This window comes from Acipenser ruthenus, chromosome 55, assembly GCF_902713425.1.
Source record: "Acipenser ruthenus chromosome 55, fAciRut3.2 maternal haplotype, whole genome shotgun sequence".
NCBI lineage: Eukaryota > Metazoa > Chordata > Actinopteri > Acipenseriformes > Acipenseridae > Acipenser > Acipenser ruthenus.
Genome location: NC_081243.1, coordinates 5,785,862 through 5,804,830, shown reverse-complemented (window position 1 = coordinate 5,804,830; position 18,969 = coordinate 5,785,862). Strand labels below are relative to the sequence as shown.

The 18,969-nt window shown below is 40.8% G+C and overlaps 1 protein-coding gene across 1 annotated transcript; it reads left to right on the top strand.

The window, feature by feature from the left end:
• The first annotated feature begins 4,663 nt into the window (after positions 1-4,663).
• On the top strand, positions 4,664-18,919 carry LOC117401655 (uncharacterized). Its single transcript, XM_059017116.1, has 2 exons — positions 4,664-4,774; positions 17,962-18,919. Exons 1-2 carry the CDS (start codon positions 4,755-4,757, stop codon positions 18,917-18,919), a joined length of 978 nt encoding a protein of 325 aa, XP_058873099.1. The 5' UTR covers positions 4,664-4,754.
• Positions 18,920-18,969: the final 50 nt, after the last annotated feature.

Sequence of the window (18,969 nt, the reverse complement as noted above, 5' to 3'; positions counted from 1 at the left end):
ATTCCGGTTCTGAAGACCTGCTTCAGTGTGGTGGGAGTGTTGTACTAGTATTTGAATACAAAGAGCTTGAACTCTAGTTGACGATAAAGCACAGCTAAGACTGTTACACAGTGTGATACATATTCAACTCTGATACGCTTCGGGTGAAATATTTTTCCAAATTCAGGTGAATTTTTTTTTTTTTTAAATGGGTAGAAATCATTGGGTAAAAATGTACTTACTGTCAACGGCAATGCCAGGTTTTTTTTTGTATGGATTGCGTTTGAATCACAGACAGCTGTGCATGCATTTATTCATATAAAGTCCCTTTCTATCCGGGGAGTTTCAAGTTTAACCCTAATGCAGAGATAAGCTTTTAGGTGGAGAAATCGGGTAAAACCCTAAAATCAGAACCCCTACCTATAGCCTATTAAATAATCTGTTCAAACAACACTTACAAAAAATGAAAAAGGTAGTAAAGGGCAAGTATACTTATTATCAAAATAATCTGGTTTCAGTACACTATTACAGAGGTACCATTATACACAGGCCCAGCGGCAGCATGAACGTGCTGGAGGAGGGGGGCATCCACTTATTTAGGAGGGTCCATTTTGGAAAATCAATGAACTCATATTATCTACTATTTTACCTCACTATGATGACATTAAACAATGGAAATAAATAAATCATATGATATCGCAATATTATAAACTACCCCACAGCATGCATTACCACAGCTCTTTCAGGGAAAAGTTTTTTTTTTTTTTTTTTAATTACCGCATATAAAAATGTGCATTATAAATATCATATGGGAGATACTGAAATTGAAGAAGGGAACTATGAAAAAAACCTAGGAGTTTATGTTGACTCAGAAATGTCTTCATCTAGACAATGTGGGGAAGCTATAAAAAGGACAACAAGATGCTTGGATATATTGTGAGAAGTGTTGATTTTAAATCAAGGGAAGTAATTTTAAAACTTTACAATGCATTAGTAAGACCTCACCTAGAATATCGTGTTCAGTTCTGGTCACCTCGTTACAAAAAGGATATTGCTGCTCTAGAAAGAGTGCAAAGAAGAGCAACCAGAATTATCCCGGGTTTAAAAGGCATGTCGTATGCAGACAGGCTAAAAGAATTGAATCTATTCAGTTTTGAACAAAGAAGACTATGCGGCGATCTGATTCAATCATTCAAAATCCTAAAAGGTATAGACAATGTCGACCCAGGGGACTTTTTTGACCTGAAATAAAGAAACAAGGACCAGGGGTCACAAATGGAGATTAGATAAAGGGGCATTCAGAACAGAAAATAGGAGGCACTTTTTTACACAGAGAATTGTGAGGGTCTGGAACCAACTCCCCAGTAATGTTGTTGAAGCTGACACCCTGGGATCCTTCAAGAAGCTGCTTGATGAGATTCTGGGATCAATAAGCTACTAACAACCAAATGAGCAAGATTTGCTGAATGGCCTCCTCTCGTTTGTAAACTTTGTTAACTAAATGTGAATATTAATATCATAAAGTAGAGGTGCACAATTGCACGTTTCTCGTAGGTATAGCTATGCTAGTGAATGTCCTGTACGTCACCTAACGTGTGCATGCGTGGTAAAGTCAACAGCGCTGAAGGCCCGCACTGTGGAGTAGTGGTTAGGGCTCTGGACACCTGACCGGAGGATCGTGGGTTCAATCCCTTGTGGAGGACACTGCTGCTGTACCCTTGAGCAAGGTACTTTACCTAGATTGCTCCAGTAAAAACCCAACAGTATAAATAGGTAATTGTATGTCAATAAAGTGATAGCTGTATAATGTGAAATAATGTATTACATGTATAATGTGATATCTTGTAACAATTGTAAGTTGCCTGGATAAGGGCATCTGCTAAGAAATAAATAATAATAATCTCCTGGGGTGCTACACCTGTAGTATTAACGAGGTCAAACAATAGGTCACATTTTACTAAACGTTTTAAAACTAATAAACAAACAATTACCATCATGAACAATATCGTAGTGTGTTGCTTAAAACATAATAACACAATATTCATAATAAAGTTGAGTTCTTTTTGAGAAATAAAGTTGAGAAATATTTTTTTTTAAAAACACACTTTTCTTATACCAATACAGTATTGGTGAGCGATAATCAGTTCGTTTGAAAAGCAGGCTTTAATCACTGATAATAATAATAATAATAATAATAATAATAATAATAATAATAATAATAATAATAATAATAATAGGTGCACAGAAGGTGATTCCGTGAGTGCTCTGGGGCTCAATCACCTGTTCTGTCAAATTATAGTGTGGATGCTTCACAAGCAGAACTGTTATTGCAGCATTTAAAAATATAAAATCCATTTATACAAAGTCTCTCAGCTTTCTTGAAAAGATCTGCAGTTCCCTTGTTTTTCTTTTGTATTTGTTTTTCTCTCATTAGTATCTATAGTAGATACATTAATCATATATATCAATCATACTTAATAAAGTGCCACGTCAATGACATTGAATATAAAAGAAAAATAAATGCTTTTGTATGCAGTTCTCAAGTCTGCAAAACATAAAAGTGCCTAATTGTGGTTTGAAACTGGAAAATGAATGGTGACCATGCACAGGCATGATGGAAAATACTGTAAAGTGATTGAATCTGTATTTGTCACCTCATTTGTCCAAAATCCATGGCCAAACATATATTTAAGAAAAACAAAACTGTGCTCAGTTCTTCTCAGTGCTGTAAAGGAGCGGGCCGGAAACGTCCGCTCAAGGAACTACACCGCTCCGCTCCCCCGCTCCATATACAATTGGCTCGCTCCGCTACGCTCACACTCTGGGTGTTCCTGCGCGTGAGACTGACAGCTGAGACCTCAGTCAGAACTGTGACGTGAGCAGGGGGCGTGGCCACTGTACAGCGTGTTCTTTGTGTGTGTGTGTGTGTGTGTGTGTGTGTTACTTCAGGACACTATGAGTCTGTTCTTGCTGTGGGTGCTACAGGAAAATGGGTGCATGCAAATGATGCACTCATTGAAGTCAAACCATGGCCAAGAAAGGCAAAGGACATGGATATGGCCTTTTATGAAGAGATCTAATGCTTTACAAATGCCTTACATTGGCCTAAGTTCATAACACCACTATATCAAGGAGAATAATGTTTTTTTTTTTTCAGCACTAAAATGTGTTAGTATACTACCCTTTAGCACAGACATGCATATGTACCTTTTGAATCATTCATAACGTTGTAGTTTTGTACCTACGTAAATATCAATATATTAATACCTACCAAAATAGACATATTGTTTTCACTACTCATGCAACTATAAGAATACAAAGTTTACACTTTCAATACTGTCCAAAAGTCCCTTCTACCATTATTTTACATTCAAATCTTTTCTCATTTCTCTTATATTACTCTACTTATTAATCTCTTGTCTTGTCTGTCTGTCTATTTACCATACACATTCTGGAATATCTTTCCCTCACTTTATTCATTACTATTGTCAATGTAAAAAAAAAATCAAGTTAGAAAAACGCATCAGCCATTTAAAGGGGTGATATCAAACACAAAAGCCCAAGTTAGGAGAAGCAATTGGAGCAACCTGCTCAAGCATCAAGCAAATAGGCACAATTGGAAAGGTGCTGGGGCCCAACATTCACACAATTGTTGATTCTAACTTGGCTTCTTTTTTCATCTCTTTACATTGAAATGCTCTTTGTACAACTTCAAGGGCATTGTGACCATTCCCTTAACAACTCAAAAGTCACATCTGCAACAAAAAACACTGACAATGCACAACCAAAAAAAATGCTCCAACACCCCAGCCCTGGATCTGCAAGCCTGCCCCATCAACTGTCACTTCCAATACACTTACCTTGCATTCTCATTATCCCTTGCACTTGTTGCCATTAGTGGTCTTGTTCATCATCGTCATTGTTGGAAATATATTGCTTCATGCTTTATGATGTACTCTTGTATGTATGGGCTAAATATCTGTCCATGTGTGCCCTGATCTACCTGTGCCTTACCTGCATGTTGTCCGTGTGTCTTCCCAAAGCATACTTGTCTGCACCTGTGATGACGCCTCTCCCATTCCCTGTAGGTCTTTCTATCTGTAGTAGTGCTTGTAAGGATAATCAACAACACTTCAGTCTGTGTTGAGCACTTTCCTTGGCACATATGTGTCTCAGCATCATTATTCTGGTTACAGCCAAGATGATAAGGGACATTTTCAAAGAGCATTTCAATGTAAAGTGGAGCGATCAAAAAGAGAAGCCAAGTTAGAAGGAACAATTGTGTGAATGTTGGGCCCCAGCACCTTTCCAATTGTGCCTATTTGCTTGATGCTTGACCAGGATGCCCCAATTGCTTCTCCTAACTTGGGCTTTTGTGTTTGATATCACCCCTTTAACGGCAGTTGCGTTTTTCTAACTTGTTTTTTGCATTGACAAGTGTTACATTGTTATACAGTATTTACATTGTTTTTGTTATAGATTAGTATATACAGTAAATAAGAATGGAACTCGTTTGGTAGCAATTTTTTAAAACTTTTTTCCCCCCTCTTAACTCTTAATGGTCTGAATGATTGAAGACATCATGAAAATGAGAGGGGCGGTATGAAAAACAGAAAGAAAGTGAAATGTGAAGCTCTGTGCTCTTTGATAATGGACTGATTGAAATTGTGTTCCACAGGAGAAATCCAGATAACTGAGAAACAGATAATCTACAAAATACGTGGACAGGAATCCAAGGAAAAAAAAGGAACAGTAAAGACGTTGAACCAGCGGACATGTCTAGAAACTCTGCCAGGTAAACCCATCTCTGATTTCTCTGAATGCTCCAAGTTCAGGGCTGAAATTCTGCCAGTACTCGGTACCAGGACTTATTTTGATGGCGGTATTGGGTACCTGGATTCATTTAATCTGCTTTTCATCCAACACGGATGCATTGCATCATGCAGTCCAGTAGTGCAATGTTTCTCATACTCACTTTCATTCAGCACAGTTCATGCTGCTTGCATTCTGTTTCCACATACTGCTTAAGTTTCTCTTAGCTGCTATTGGCCAACATTAACATCTGTATAATCACTGCATGTTCATTGGCCGAGCTTTCATTCTGATCAGATTTCATTTTGCATGAGTCACAAATCCCCACCCATTTCGCTTTGTGTCAGTGCTCATTCCTTGATCAACTAGAGAAGACATTAGCAGTGCAGCTTCATATTTGGTAAGCGAGTCAGAATCGGGATACAGATGGAGGTGTGCTTCACGGTTTTCAAACACTTGCCCAGCTTGCAAGGTACACGTTAAGCACAGTGATCAACGTTTTGTTTTGTTGTGATCCTAGTATTTTTTGTTATGTTGAGGACTGTAATAAATGAAAACCAAAACGTTGAGGTGTTTTTCTTTGAACAGCTAAAGCATTTTTAAGAGTTTATTTAAGTTAAATGTTACTTTATGAAAACATGTTTTTGCCACTTTGTTTCTTGAGCAGAAACCAGGGATAAAATAAAATAAAAGTCTACTTTTATACTGTTTTTGCCTGAAAATCTTTTTTTTCTGGAATAGATCATGGTAATTAATCTACAGAGAAACACAACAGAGAAGCACGCAAAACATATTATTGTAAGACAAGTAATAAGAACAAATTAAATAAAAGAAATGGGGATAAGAATCCAAGGCTATTATTGTAGCATGGCCAGGTCCTGTTGTAGGTGAGTACCCAGGGTCTGGAAATTATGGGGATGATTTCAGAGAATACTATGCAGATTAAAATGGCCAAGTCAAGTACATCATTAGTCATAGTAGTGCCTGTACATAATACATTTGAGGGGTATTTTAGTCCATATTGTGCATTGTTTGACTAGACCTTTTTGTATATATTTTTTTCATAGCACAGTTGTTTTTTATACCATTTTTTATAACATCATCCCTTTTTTAGGATATCTTGAAACAAAACTCCCTCTCTACAGCAGTCACTGCAGAGTGTAATATCTATTAATGCTTGTCATTTAAGGTTTAATTTAAGTGTTATATTACAGTACATGTCTGTGTGATACATGCAGAGGATGCAACGCTTTCAGTATGTTCAGCTTCTTTGTTTATGGTAAATCGGTTATAATTGAGCAGTTATTTTTTAAGGCTTATTTTGTATTTATAAATGTGTCATGTACCGATATGTATGCATTTTAAAAGTATTTACTCTTTGGCACTCAAATGGTCTCACTTTTTAAAATGTTTACACCAGCTGTGAATATGAGTACCTGCACTTTTTTGTTGAGAATTTCACACCTGCTCCAGTTTATTATTATTTATTTCTTAGCAGACACCCTTATCCAGGGCAACTTACACTTGTTACAAGGTATCACATTATTTTTTACACATTAATTTTACATACAATTACCCATTTATACAGTTGAATTTTTACTGGAACAACCTAGGTAAAGTACCTTGCTCAACGGTACAGAAGCAGTGTCCCCAACCTGGGATTGAACCCACAACCCACCGATCAAGAGTCCAGAGCCCTAACCACTACTCTACACTGCTGCCCATGAAACACTCCTGATCATGAGACTCAAGTGCAGGTTTAGCAGCAGAACCTCTTCAATCAGACTCACAGGAAGTGGAGGAGGGGGGTTCACCTTGTCAGGGGAGGTTGTGTTTTTAATGAACAGCAACATGATTATTAATGATGAGGATTATTGATGTGTGTGTGATTCTCTCAACAGAGTGGATGAGCAGGAGGAGGAATGGGGGGAGATGCAGGAGAAACAGAGAGAGATGGGGGTGAAAATGAGAACGATGGAGGAGAGACGGATGGAATGGGCGAAGGAGAGGTGGCTCAGAGTGATAGAGAAGACACTGAGGAGAGAGATGGAGGAGAATCTGAGAAAGATGGGGTGGATGCGTAGGATGAGGCAGAGGAGAGAGATTGAGAAGAAACAATGTGAGCTCAAGAAGACACTGGAGGCGGAGGTCACACTGAGTGAGATAGAGACGATATGGAGGAAGATGGAGGAGAAACTGAGGCAGCTGAAGGAGAAACGGATAAGGAAGATGGGGGAGGAACTGAAGAGGTTTGTTTTTTATTTAAATACTGACAGGTTAGATTTCCAGAAGAGAAAATGTAAATTGCCATTCATTTTCTCCACCTCCCTCCTGACCAGTTCACACTGTCACGTGATTCGGGCAGCTAGGGTTCTCCAGGCAAGTTATAGACATAATATCCTAAAATAAGAATTACTTTTTGTGAGCTGAACAATCATATGAAAACTGAAGTTTATCTGTAATGATTTCCCCACATAAATACAAAACCTGTGCCCCCCCAATGCTCTCTAATACATTGACACGGTGGATGTGCTTACAAAGGTAAGAAATAATAATAATAATAATAATAATAATAATAATAATAATAATAATAATAATAATAATAATAATAATAATAATATTTTACATTTCACAATTTGAGCAAAATCATTCACACAAACACCGAAATAACTTTTCATTTCAGCTTTTTAAAATGTAAACATATTCAACTCTGATACAATCCTGGTATACTGGAAAACAAGAACATTTCACAAGCAATTTGTTTTACAAATTTTGCATCTATCAAAAATCTGCAAAATGAATTTGCCAATGTGAAATATAATATTTAAAAAATACACGCGGTGCCAACGTACATTAAAAGAAAAAACACAAAATTTGTTGCCGCATAAATGTGCCTTGAAGGCCATCAAAAAATCCTGTTTTACAGTAATTAATGTGCAATGTATGACATCATCATCATCATCACATATATTCAACTCTGCTATATATTAAACCTATATACATCTCTCACAGGGAGCTCTAGTGGCCAGGATATAAACTGCAGCTCCAATTCACCACAGTGCAATCATACACAATTTTAGTTCCTGGGTAGTAAGTGTTATTTCCTAATTGCTTATGCCTCAAAAGTATAGAAAATGGCTATTATTCCCCACAAACTTTGCTTTTGTGACCAGGACAGTGATATTTTGAAATTTACCTATTTCCAATGAGAAAACGGGCGAATTTGTGTCTTTTTGTTCACATAAAGACAGAAAAAAACAACATATGAATCCAAATTAACATGTATTTATACTAAAGTAATACAAAAATGACTACAAAAGATTTAGAAGTGAGTAGTTTTTCGAGATTTACGATTATACTATAAATCACTTTCACGAATCAGCCCACAAATGTAGTCTCCCATCATGTTCTCGTTATACTGTCCTTGGTAGCGGCGTTCAAAGTCCAGTATATCCTGGTGGAAGCGCTCGCCTTGCTCCTCCGAGTACACTCCCATGTTCTCCTTGAATTTATCAAGATGAGCATCAAGGATATGGACTTTGAGGGACATCCTACAGCCCATTGTGCCATAATTCTTCACCAGAGTCTCAACCAGCTCCACATAGTTTTCGGCCTTGTGATTGCCCAGGAAGCCCCGAACCACTGCGACAAAGCTGTTCCAAGCCACTTTCTCCTTACTAGTGAGCTTCTTGGGGAATTCATTGCACTCCAGGATCTTCTTTATCTGTGGTCCGACAAAGACACCGGCTTTGACCTTTGCCTCAGACAGCTTAGGGAAGAAGTCTTGAAGGTACTTGAAGGCTGCCGACTCCTTATCTAGAGCTCTGACACATTGTTTCATAAGACCCAATTTGATGTGCAGTGGTGGCATCAGCACCTTCCGGGGGTCCACCAGTGGCTCCCACTTGACGTTGTTCTTCCCCACAGAGAACTCGGTCCACTGTGGCCAGTCCCGCCTGTGGTAGTGCGCCTTGGTGTCCGTGCTGTCCCAAAGGCAAAGATAGCAGGGAAACTTGGTAAAACCGCCTTGGAAACCCATCAGGAATGCCACCATTTTGAAGTCTCCTATGACCTTGATGCCATCTCAGAAAAATGCAGATATGTATCCACTTAGGCAGCTGGAACTAAACTGAACTGGTGGGCTTAAGGCCCCTGTATTTATACTACTATTTATATTACTGGAAAGTTCTAGAAAGTTCTAGAAGTTACTCCAAGTTTACTCAGCACTGAATCTATCTGGAATGTTCTGAAAAATAGGTACATTTTCAAAATATCACTGTTCTGGTCACAAAAGCAAAGTTTGTGGGGAATAATAGCCATTTTCTATACTTTTGAGGCATAAGCAATTAGGAAATAATACTTACTACCCAGGAACCAAAAAAAAAAAAATTGTTACACGGTGTCATCAATCATGGGGTTTCCATGCTGGTCAGTTTACACGTGAAATGGTGATGCGCGTGCACATTTGGGAGAATTACTTGTGTAATTCAGGTTTGTACGCCAAAAAAACGTCCAAAGAGAGGGATAGGGTAAATCTCATTTACTCGTGTAAATGCCGAAACACACGGGAAAACCACACCCAGTTTCGCATGGAAACCCACATTTCACATAAAAATGTTAGAGAGCATGTTTATCCTTAACTATAAATATTGCAAAGGAGCAGGTCAGTTGTTACTGTGGAAAGTTGTGGCTGATGGGTGATTTTATGGTTCGCAGTGGTGTAGTTCACCTTAAGGATAATGCGGACAGCTTTTTTTAAATTGTTTTTTGCTGTGTCTGGTCTGTCATGTTGTATATCTCTTGTGGGTTTACAGATCTGTATAAACCACTTACCATGAACTGTGTTATGCCCTTGTTATAGTATTAAAAACTACGCTAAAGTTAAACACGAAGAGCAAGTCAGCTGCTTAAATGTAACTGAATTAATTCCCGTCCTGTTTTTGATCCCAGCTATGTCCAAAGACAACGCGTGTCTTCCCTCCACGTTAGTAAATGTAGTTTGTGAACTGGATGTCATGAGACAGCACGATCGCCCAAAACAGCGCAACAAACAACCAACACGTTGTTGATGCGGTATCAGAACTGAACATATAAAATTGAAAATGAACGTATTGATTGTGTTTTATTTGTTTGCATCATTAATATTTAACACAACAGCAAATCCAGCACAATTTAAAAGAAATGAGAGAATCTCTGACAGCACGAGCCGCCTCAGATCGCTCCTGACCAATTGAAATTGGTGGTTGAGGTAACCTTCACAGTTGCCAAGTCTGCTTATAATAAGCGGAATTGGGCTTCTTTTTTTTTTAGAGTCGCGGGTTGTAATTTGCATAAACACCAATACTCTAACATGGGCTGTGCTTGTTTTGGGCTTGTTGTGAAAGGCAGTGCCGCTTTTTCTCTCGTGAGACTGTAACCTTCCCCTTCTGTCTCACAGGCAGCCACTGATTCATGAACACCTCATTTTGTTGTTGACAAGAGTTTGTGCAGGATACAGCAGGCAGCGGCAATTTTGGGAACAAATTAATGCTGCAGTTCAGTCCGTTTCATCAGTATCCACCACCTCCCTTTCAAGTGCCCACTACCCATATTTGCCCAAGCGTGGTGTTGAATGCTTCCTCAGCAGCTGACAGCCGTCCGGACGGGTAGGGTTTCTAAGCCAGAGTAGTATACGCAGCATCACCTGATCCCCTATAAGCTGTATTGCCTGAATGAAAGTTATATATATATACACTGTATTTGAAGTCTCTGCCGGTTTTCAGCCATGGTGATCTGCAATACCTGTTGGTAGGTTTCATTTTATACCTCAGAGTTTATTTGAAACAGTATTCACTACTAACGACATGACACCCCACTAATGACATTTGAAACATAATTTGGGCAAGAGCAGTATTATTAACCAACCAGGCAGGAGGTATTTTGCTTTGTTACAGCTGCTTAGATTCACTTGTGTACCAGTTCTCTGTGCATTTTTCACACAATTTCACTAGTAATCTTCAAAAACAGCACAAGTACTTTACATATCAACCCCCAACTTTCCCATTCATTTGCATGACATCGGGTGAAAAGCCCGGTTTACTCGAGTGAAATAAACTGAGCGAATGGAAACCCAAAAAAGCATTTTACACGAGACATTTTTCTCGTGTAAATGTATCGAGTTAAAAAAAAAAGACTTGCATGGAAACCCCATGAATGACATCATCATCACAGAGAAACGCACAGCTCTTCCTTGAGCTCTTACATATTCACCTTGATACACTCCTGCTATATATTAAAGACCCACTGACATGGTCCGAACCACTTTTAAAAAACATAATGTATGACTAACAAGTATTCCCAAACGAGATTTAAAATAGTTGGCAATGATCTAGTTTTCTTTTTTTTAAATAAAATGCACATTTTAATGTGGCAGGTGCAACTTCCCTTCTCGGTTTTGAAGCCGCTGGAAGATACGTACAGAGATAAGGTATACGTACAGAGAAATATATTTTGACCGAGACAGGCCGCTGTTTAATCTTAGAATGCCTCATATTTGTATTGTAGCCGGTTGTTCCAAGCAGGTTAATAAATGACAAAATCTAAGTATGCAGCTTATATGTGAGAAACAAATTCAAACAACCTGAGGAAAATGGTGTATTTCAAACTGGAAGTATACCTGTTGTGAGCTAAAAGCCCTGTTTGTGTGTGGATCTTGACTTCACTGGACAGACGTGACCCGGGTACAGTTATTCCTTGTGTAATGGTAAGATGTCTTTTTTTCATCTGAAAAAACATTGACTTTCATTACACAAGTAGTGTAAATAACCAATTAAACAAAATAATACCTAACCCTCAACGGGCATTACCCAACTCACTTTTTGTCCCTCTCTAGACTGGGAAAACTATAAAGAAACCAATAACAAAACAAATATCTCTCCAAGAGAGTGTCCCACAGGTAAGTTGACTCACAGTTCATTAACACAGTTCATGTGTGTCTTAGTTTGCTTCTGGATTTAAACAGTTGCTTTGTTCCTCAGGTGTTTCCCACACTGGTAAGCACCTGGTACAATGTCTCACTCTGCTGGAGACTGCAGGTGTAACAGATAACAATCCCAAGGTCCGTTGTCTCCCCCTGCTTGAGATGGTAGGTGCAACATTTAAGTATTTCCCAGTCCTGGTCCGTTGTCTCCCTCTACTGGAGACGGCGGGGGATTACAGGTAGAGTACAGCGCTCCACAACACACGCCCCACCCCACCGAGGGTCCAGGAAACAGAGCTCGGAACCACCTAGTTACTTTGTCATTCTTTTCTTTGTTCTCTTTCATCCATTTTATTGGAGAATGATCTGTAACTAACGTTAACTCCCTTCCTAGCAGGTAGTATTTTAGGGCTTCTGTGGCCTACTTAACTGCCAGAAACTCTTTCTCTGCTACCGCATACCTCGTTTCCCTTGGTAGTAATTTCCTACTCAAATAAATGATGGGGTGTTCCTCCCCATCAATTATTTGAGACAGCACTGTGCCGACTCCGACCTCTGAGGCATCCGTCTGAACAAGTGTCTTGTGAATTCCAGCACTCTCAACACTGGATCCCTACAAAGCACATTTTCAGGGTTGGCAGTGAGGGACGCCTCTCTAAGGCTCTGCAAAACGGCTCTGTCCCTACTTTTTCTAAGTGGTTCGCCCACCCTTCTAAAAAATTATTGTCATCAATATAGGCTGACGCATAACTGGCATGGGTTCTCAACACTTTATCCATGATGCATTGGAATGTCGCAGGGGCCCCATGTAACCCAAAGGGCATGACCTTATACTGCTATATGCCCCGAGGAGTCGAAAACGCTGTTTTCTCCTTGGAATCGAGGGTCAATGGTATTTGCCAGAACCCTTCGGTTAAATCGAACATGGTGAGGTATTTAGCAGTTCCTAAATCAACTCATCCACCCGTGGCATCGGGTAGGAGTCAGATTTCTAGGCATTATTTAGCTGCCGGAAGTCATTGCAAAATCGCCATGTTCCGTTGGGCTTGGCTACCATGACGATGGGGCTGTTCCAAGGACTAGAGGATTCTTCACTAACATCTAACTTTAACATGTTTTCTACCTCTTTTAAGACATCAGCCCATTTTTTTTTTTGTTTTTTTTTTCGAATGGTGGTTTTTTTGTGTTTGGAGAAAAAAATGGATAAAGTGGATGCCTACATGGAGAGGTGGCATGAGCCTCAGAGGTAGATGAAGGAAGGAGGGGCTACATGGTGCCTCGCCTGCCTGGAGTATGGGCACCTCCCTGAGGTGTGCCCATATGAAGACCCCCTCTTTGAGCAGGCCTTTGATCGAGGTGAGGTGGAGACTGCGGAGGAGTGGATCCACCTGAAGGCCATAACATCGCCGCAGGAAACCTGCCTCACCTGCCTCACCTGCCTCAAAGGGGAGGAGTGGTGCTTTGCCATCGGCAAGGTTGGGTACAAAACACCCAACCAACCCCCTCCATGGCAGGAGGTGGAACTGCTGGTCCCGAAGAAGGGAAGGAGTGGTGGTGCCAAGAAGGCAAAGAAGCAGGCTCCTGCGCCTGAGTGGGAGGAGCCCGAATGTCCACATCCCAAGAGGGGGGAGTCAGTGCGTCCACAGCCCAGAAGGGGGAGAGGTAAGCTGCAGCAGCAACAGCAACTGCAGCAACAGCAGGAGGATGTCGGGGATGATGGCTGGGAGGTTTGTGTTATAAACCTTGTGGAGGAGTTATGCCCTGGCTGTGGGGCATATGGGCACACATTGGGGGAGCAATACGAAGAGGGGGAGCCCGTGCATCCAGCGCCCAGAAGCGGGGAGCCCATGCATCCAGCGCCCAGAAGGGGGGAGCCTGTGCATCCAGCGCCCAGAAGGGGGGAGCCCGTGCATCCAGCGCCCAGAAGGGGGGAGCCCGTGCATCCAGTGCCCAGAAGGGGGGAGTCCATAGGTCCAGAACCTAGGCCTCCAGGAGCAAAGCAGCAGGAGCTGCCTCTGCCTCCACCACCTCCACCGCTTCCACCACCAGTACGTACTCATGGCCTCTGGTGGATTTGTTTAAGGGTCCCACCAGATGCATGGTGATCCTCTCAAAGGGGACATCAATGATGGGTAAGTGGGGTCGGGGGCTCGTAAACTGACACTCGGGACAGGATTTACAAAAAAACTAGACAGTCTTCTCCTATCCAGTAAAACCTCTAATATCCTCTGTAGTGTTTTCTCACCCCCTAAATGAGCACCAAATGAATGATTGTGTGCTAACTTCAACGCCTTCCCCACACTCTCCTCTACTCGAGTGCACACTTCCCATTTATCCCCAGGCTGCCCTACCCCTTCCGCTAACCTGAGCACCCGGGGAATTGTATCTGTTTAATGCCACCCACCATTTCTTAAAGTGACAGTGCCCCCTTTCTTGCACTGTGTAGTGCATTTTCACAGAAAGTTATTTAGAGATATCTGTAAATGAATTAAAGATATCTCCAAATGCATTTTAGATATCTAATTTAAGTTCCATTTACACATTTCTGTAAATCATTTTCAGATGTCTTCAAATGCATTTAGAGATATCTCTAAATGATAATTCAGCTTGCCATAGCACTGCAGTCCTAGACCACTCTGTCAGGTAGGGAAGAACACAGCTGTCAACCAGAGTGCCTGTCTGGGGTTGCTGTGCACTGCTGGCAGGGGATGGAGTGTAATATACTATACTGTACATACGTATATAGAGAAAGATATGTTAAATAAATGTCAGCAGCAATTTGCAGCATTCGGTTTATTATTGTTGGTATTATAGCAATTCATATATCAATATTATTAACTAAAGCAGGGGTTCCCAAACTTTGAATTACAGGGAAGTTTCAGGGGGTCTGTAGCAAATATGCGAAAAGATTTAACAAAAGAAAATTACATGTGAAATCATAAAAAGTAAAGCTTAAAAGTTTAACACAAATCTTAAAAACTCCCACCCTGCATGTGTATATTGCTAATGTCCCTGAATGCTTGTTTCGTGCTTAACCCTTTGCAGTCCATTTATTAAGTGCGTGTCAGGCGTGTCAGGTCCAATTTATTTTCACACGCGCAGTTAATTTTGGACGCGCTGTTTAAATGTATTTTTTTCCACAGTCAAACGGGTTTAAAAGGCCCTGCATAACAACAAAGCACTCACTAGGCATCTCCAGCCCCGCCCCACCCTTTCATTCGCTATAGCTTTCACATATGCTAAGAAACAAATAATAATAATAATAATAGTCGTACATACCGATCAATCATCTCTTGATCACTCATTTCATCACCAAACGCCTCAATAATGCGATCCAAGTCATTATTTTATTACTATAACATCTCAAAAAAGCTCTGCAAATGTCTGTGATAGTCTCTGTGCGCTGATGCAGTAGCAGCCATCTTGTTTCCTTATGGCCGCCATTATCTGATGCCAGGGGCAAGTATGACTATTCATGAGATACGTCCTTTTTTCGGCTTTTCTCGGCTCCTGTCGCTCCCAAACGACTAGAAACACGTTTTTTGCGTTTTTTTGATGATGTCGGACAGGGTCTGACATTGGACCGGATTGGAATAATTGCAATGTCGGACCTGGTCCGACATAGGACCGCAAGGGTTAAATTATATACCATTAGGCAACATAACAAAAACAGGGTAAATTGTAATTACAATTAAAATAAACAACTATATATAATATGAATGTTTTTCTTTTTTTAACTATTATGTATATATGTATATATATATATATATATATATATATATATATATATATATATAATCGTTCAACTTGTGGATTTTCTTTCCCGAGTGATGATAACATTCCACTTCACGTACAGTATAGATTACATACCCTGTTACTAGAGTGAGTGCTTGGCACAAAGTTAACAGTAAAAATGGGGTGATTTCTGAAAGTACAAAAGAAAATAGTTAAGCAAAACAATTAAACAAAAAACAAAACAACACGTGGGTGAACCTCATGTAACCCGGAAGTGACATCGGGTCTTCCAAGCAGCTGGCTCCCATGCAACCGTTCACAACGGGGCTCCCTCCTCGAGGATTATAGTAGCAAAGTCCTTTAGAACAAGAAGGCCGCAGGGTAGTCCAGGCTAAACAGCGTCCGGCCTGGTCCTTCTTCAGTCTGTAGAACTCAAGCACAGTGTAGAGACAAACCAAACACAGAACAGCACATCTCTGTCTGTCTAGTCCACAATAGGGAGACAGAATGACAAGCCTGCACTGTCTGAATACTGCCGAGCCCCTCCCTGCAATCAGTGCATGCACCTCACTCAGCCAATTGGTGAGTGCAACACAGGAAGCAGTGCATTGCTTGTGCCGACTTCGGGCACTCAATCCCCAGCTGTCCCTTCCCTTGTGGGGAGGCGGAATGGGCTGCCCGGAAGCTGAGTGAGGCACCACGGCAGAGCTGGAACAACAGCCTCCATCTTAGTGGTCAGCACCAGCCCCACCACCGCTGCCGGAGGAGCCGGCAACCTCACCCCCTCCACGGCCACAGACAGAGAAGCCAACAAATTACATTCCCGCCCACTCACCCAAACTTTGGATTTTTAAGAGGGGAGGTGGCCTTTGAGGCCATGTAGTGCTTCGCACAATGGGGGGAGGTGAGTGACTGTGTGCGTGTGTGTTTGTGTTGTTTTCTCATGTGAATGTTGGTGTTGATTGTTCACGTTTGGAATGTGGGGATGTTTATTGATTAAGTCACGTCACATTGTATATAGGGGAGGAAATTGTACTGTCTTTAGTCGAGCAAGTCGAGAGTGGTGTGTTTGTTTATTTTTGTGTTGTGTATTTAAATAAAAACCATTGAAACTTACCATATCGCCTCCGGGTCTGTCACAGTGGCTAAGTACATTTATGGTAGTGATGTTACCATAATGTTGTGACGTAGTCCTGTATGTAGTAGATTTTATGTTTGTTTGGAAAAAAAACATGTAGCTAAGTCACATTGGATCAAGATGTCTGCAGCTAAATTACTTAATAATAATAATAATAATAATAATAATAATAATAATAATAATAATAATAATAATAATAATAATAATAATGATGATGATGATAAAGGCGTTTTAAAGACTAACAATAGTGATCCATTGGGTGGGGGCCTCAGTCAGGAATCATATTTGTTTCCAGGGGCCTGCTTGAGCTAAGAAAGTTTAGGAACCAAAGGACATAACTATACAATTTTGGGTTCTATGCAATATTTTATGTATAAATGTTAAAACGTAAGGGTTTTTATTAACCATTCTGTTTTGTCAAGATGCTGATTCTCCACAGACATCTGCTGTCCCTCTACTCAGTCCGTGGTGTGGGAGTCTCTCTCTGAGTTTGCCCCTTCAGATTCAGAGGCATACGGCTTGAATTGATATGGGAGACAATCCCCATTTTCTTCCTCTGTCAGATCCACCATTACTACTTCGTTCACATTCATAAATGTGTCAGAAACTGATAAAATAACGCTACTCTCACTGGAAATGTTGCTGTCAGCCACACTGACAGATGCAAGTAATCCATGGGTTTCTCCCTGAATGATGTCACAGTAGTCCTAGCCCCAAACCAGGAAATGTGGATAGCCCTCTGAGTATTTCTGGGTATAATTTGATTAATTGTAGTGCGAATAAACAAAATCTGGTGAAATGAATGTGATTATATGTTCAAGTGAGACCTGTTTATATTATTTTTCATGTTTTTGGAAAAAATCAAATCCCATATAACTGGGTCTTTAAATCCATATAGAGCTCTGACCAAGAACTCTTTAAATCCATATAGAGCTCTGACCAAGACCTCTTTAAATCCATATAGAGCTCTGACCAAGACCTCTAGTGGCCAGGATAAAAACTGCAGATCCTATTCACCACTGATTTTTTTTTTTTTTTTTCATTTTAGTCATTTCTGGCAAATGCCTATAGAAGCATCCTAGTGCCAATGAAGATTAAAAAAGGATCTACATAGGACTTTTTTATCTAGAGATAAAAAGTCCTACATAGGAGATGAAAAACGTTCCTACATAGGAGCTCTTTTTTTCTTTATCATTGGCTCTAGGATGCTTCAGTAAATACCAACATTTGATTTCTGTGTTCAGATACATTTCAATAAAATATTGGTTTGAATAATCCCTGGATGTTTGTCTCAGCAGCACTGCGGTAAAGTAACATGATTCTGAACCTGTCTTTGCAGCATGAAGCATGAAGAGGCCCAACGAAGAATCGAGCTCATTGGGAAGTTTGTCAAGGAGTACGAAAAGGAGAAGCAGGAGATTGAAAAACTCCTCACAGAACTCAGTGAGATTGCTGATGGACTGGACAAGGTGGACAGGGACTGCACCATTGCTAAGACCACAGGGAGCTCTGCTGGTGTAGTTGGTGGGGTCCTGAACATTGTAGGGATAGGCTTGGCTCCTGTTACTTTTGGAGCCTCCCTTGGACTGTCCATTGCAGGGGCTGTTACTGCTGTAGCTGGGGCAGTCACCAGTGGTGGCGCACAAATAGGAAAGCATGTAAAGGATGGCAAGGCTAATAAAAGAGTAACGGAAATACTGGAAATAATTCACACTAAAATCATAGCACTTTGTAAATCGTGCAAAATTGCACTCCCACAATGTAATTGGAATATAGAGGAAGCTGATTTAACAAGCACTGTTAAAACATGTCTTTGTGCTGCTGCTGCTGCTGCAGGCCTGGTTGATGATGCTGTTGTTGCTGCTGCAGATGCTGTTATTGATGCTGCTGTAAGTCTTGATGCTGCTGCTGGTGTAACCACAAACCCGAGTGATAATGGTGCTGCTGGTGGGGCTGTTGCTGGGGCTGCTGTTGGTGCTTCTGTTGTTAATGGTGGTCGTGTTCTTGCAAGCCTGATTGATGATGCGGCTGCTGCTGCTTCTGCTGGCCGTGCTGCTGCAGGCCTGCTTGATGATGCTGCTGCTGTGGCGCTCAAAAGCACAGGCAGAGTAGTCGGAGGTGTTGCTTCTGGAGTGTTTGTACTTTGGGATGCCGTGCTCATTGGTATAAATGCCAAAAAACTTCAAGAAGGGAGTCCAACTGAAAGAGCACAAGAGATTCGCAAGCTGGTGGAAACTGAAGAATTAGAACTAGCAAAACTGGAGGAGGTCAATTCTGACATAAAGAACATTTTGTAGCCTGTGAGTCAGCACAGGGCTATGGAGGAAGGTGCACCAGAAGAGATTTT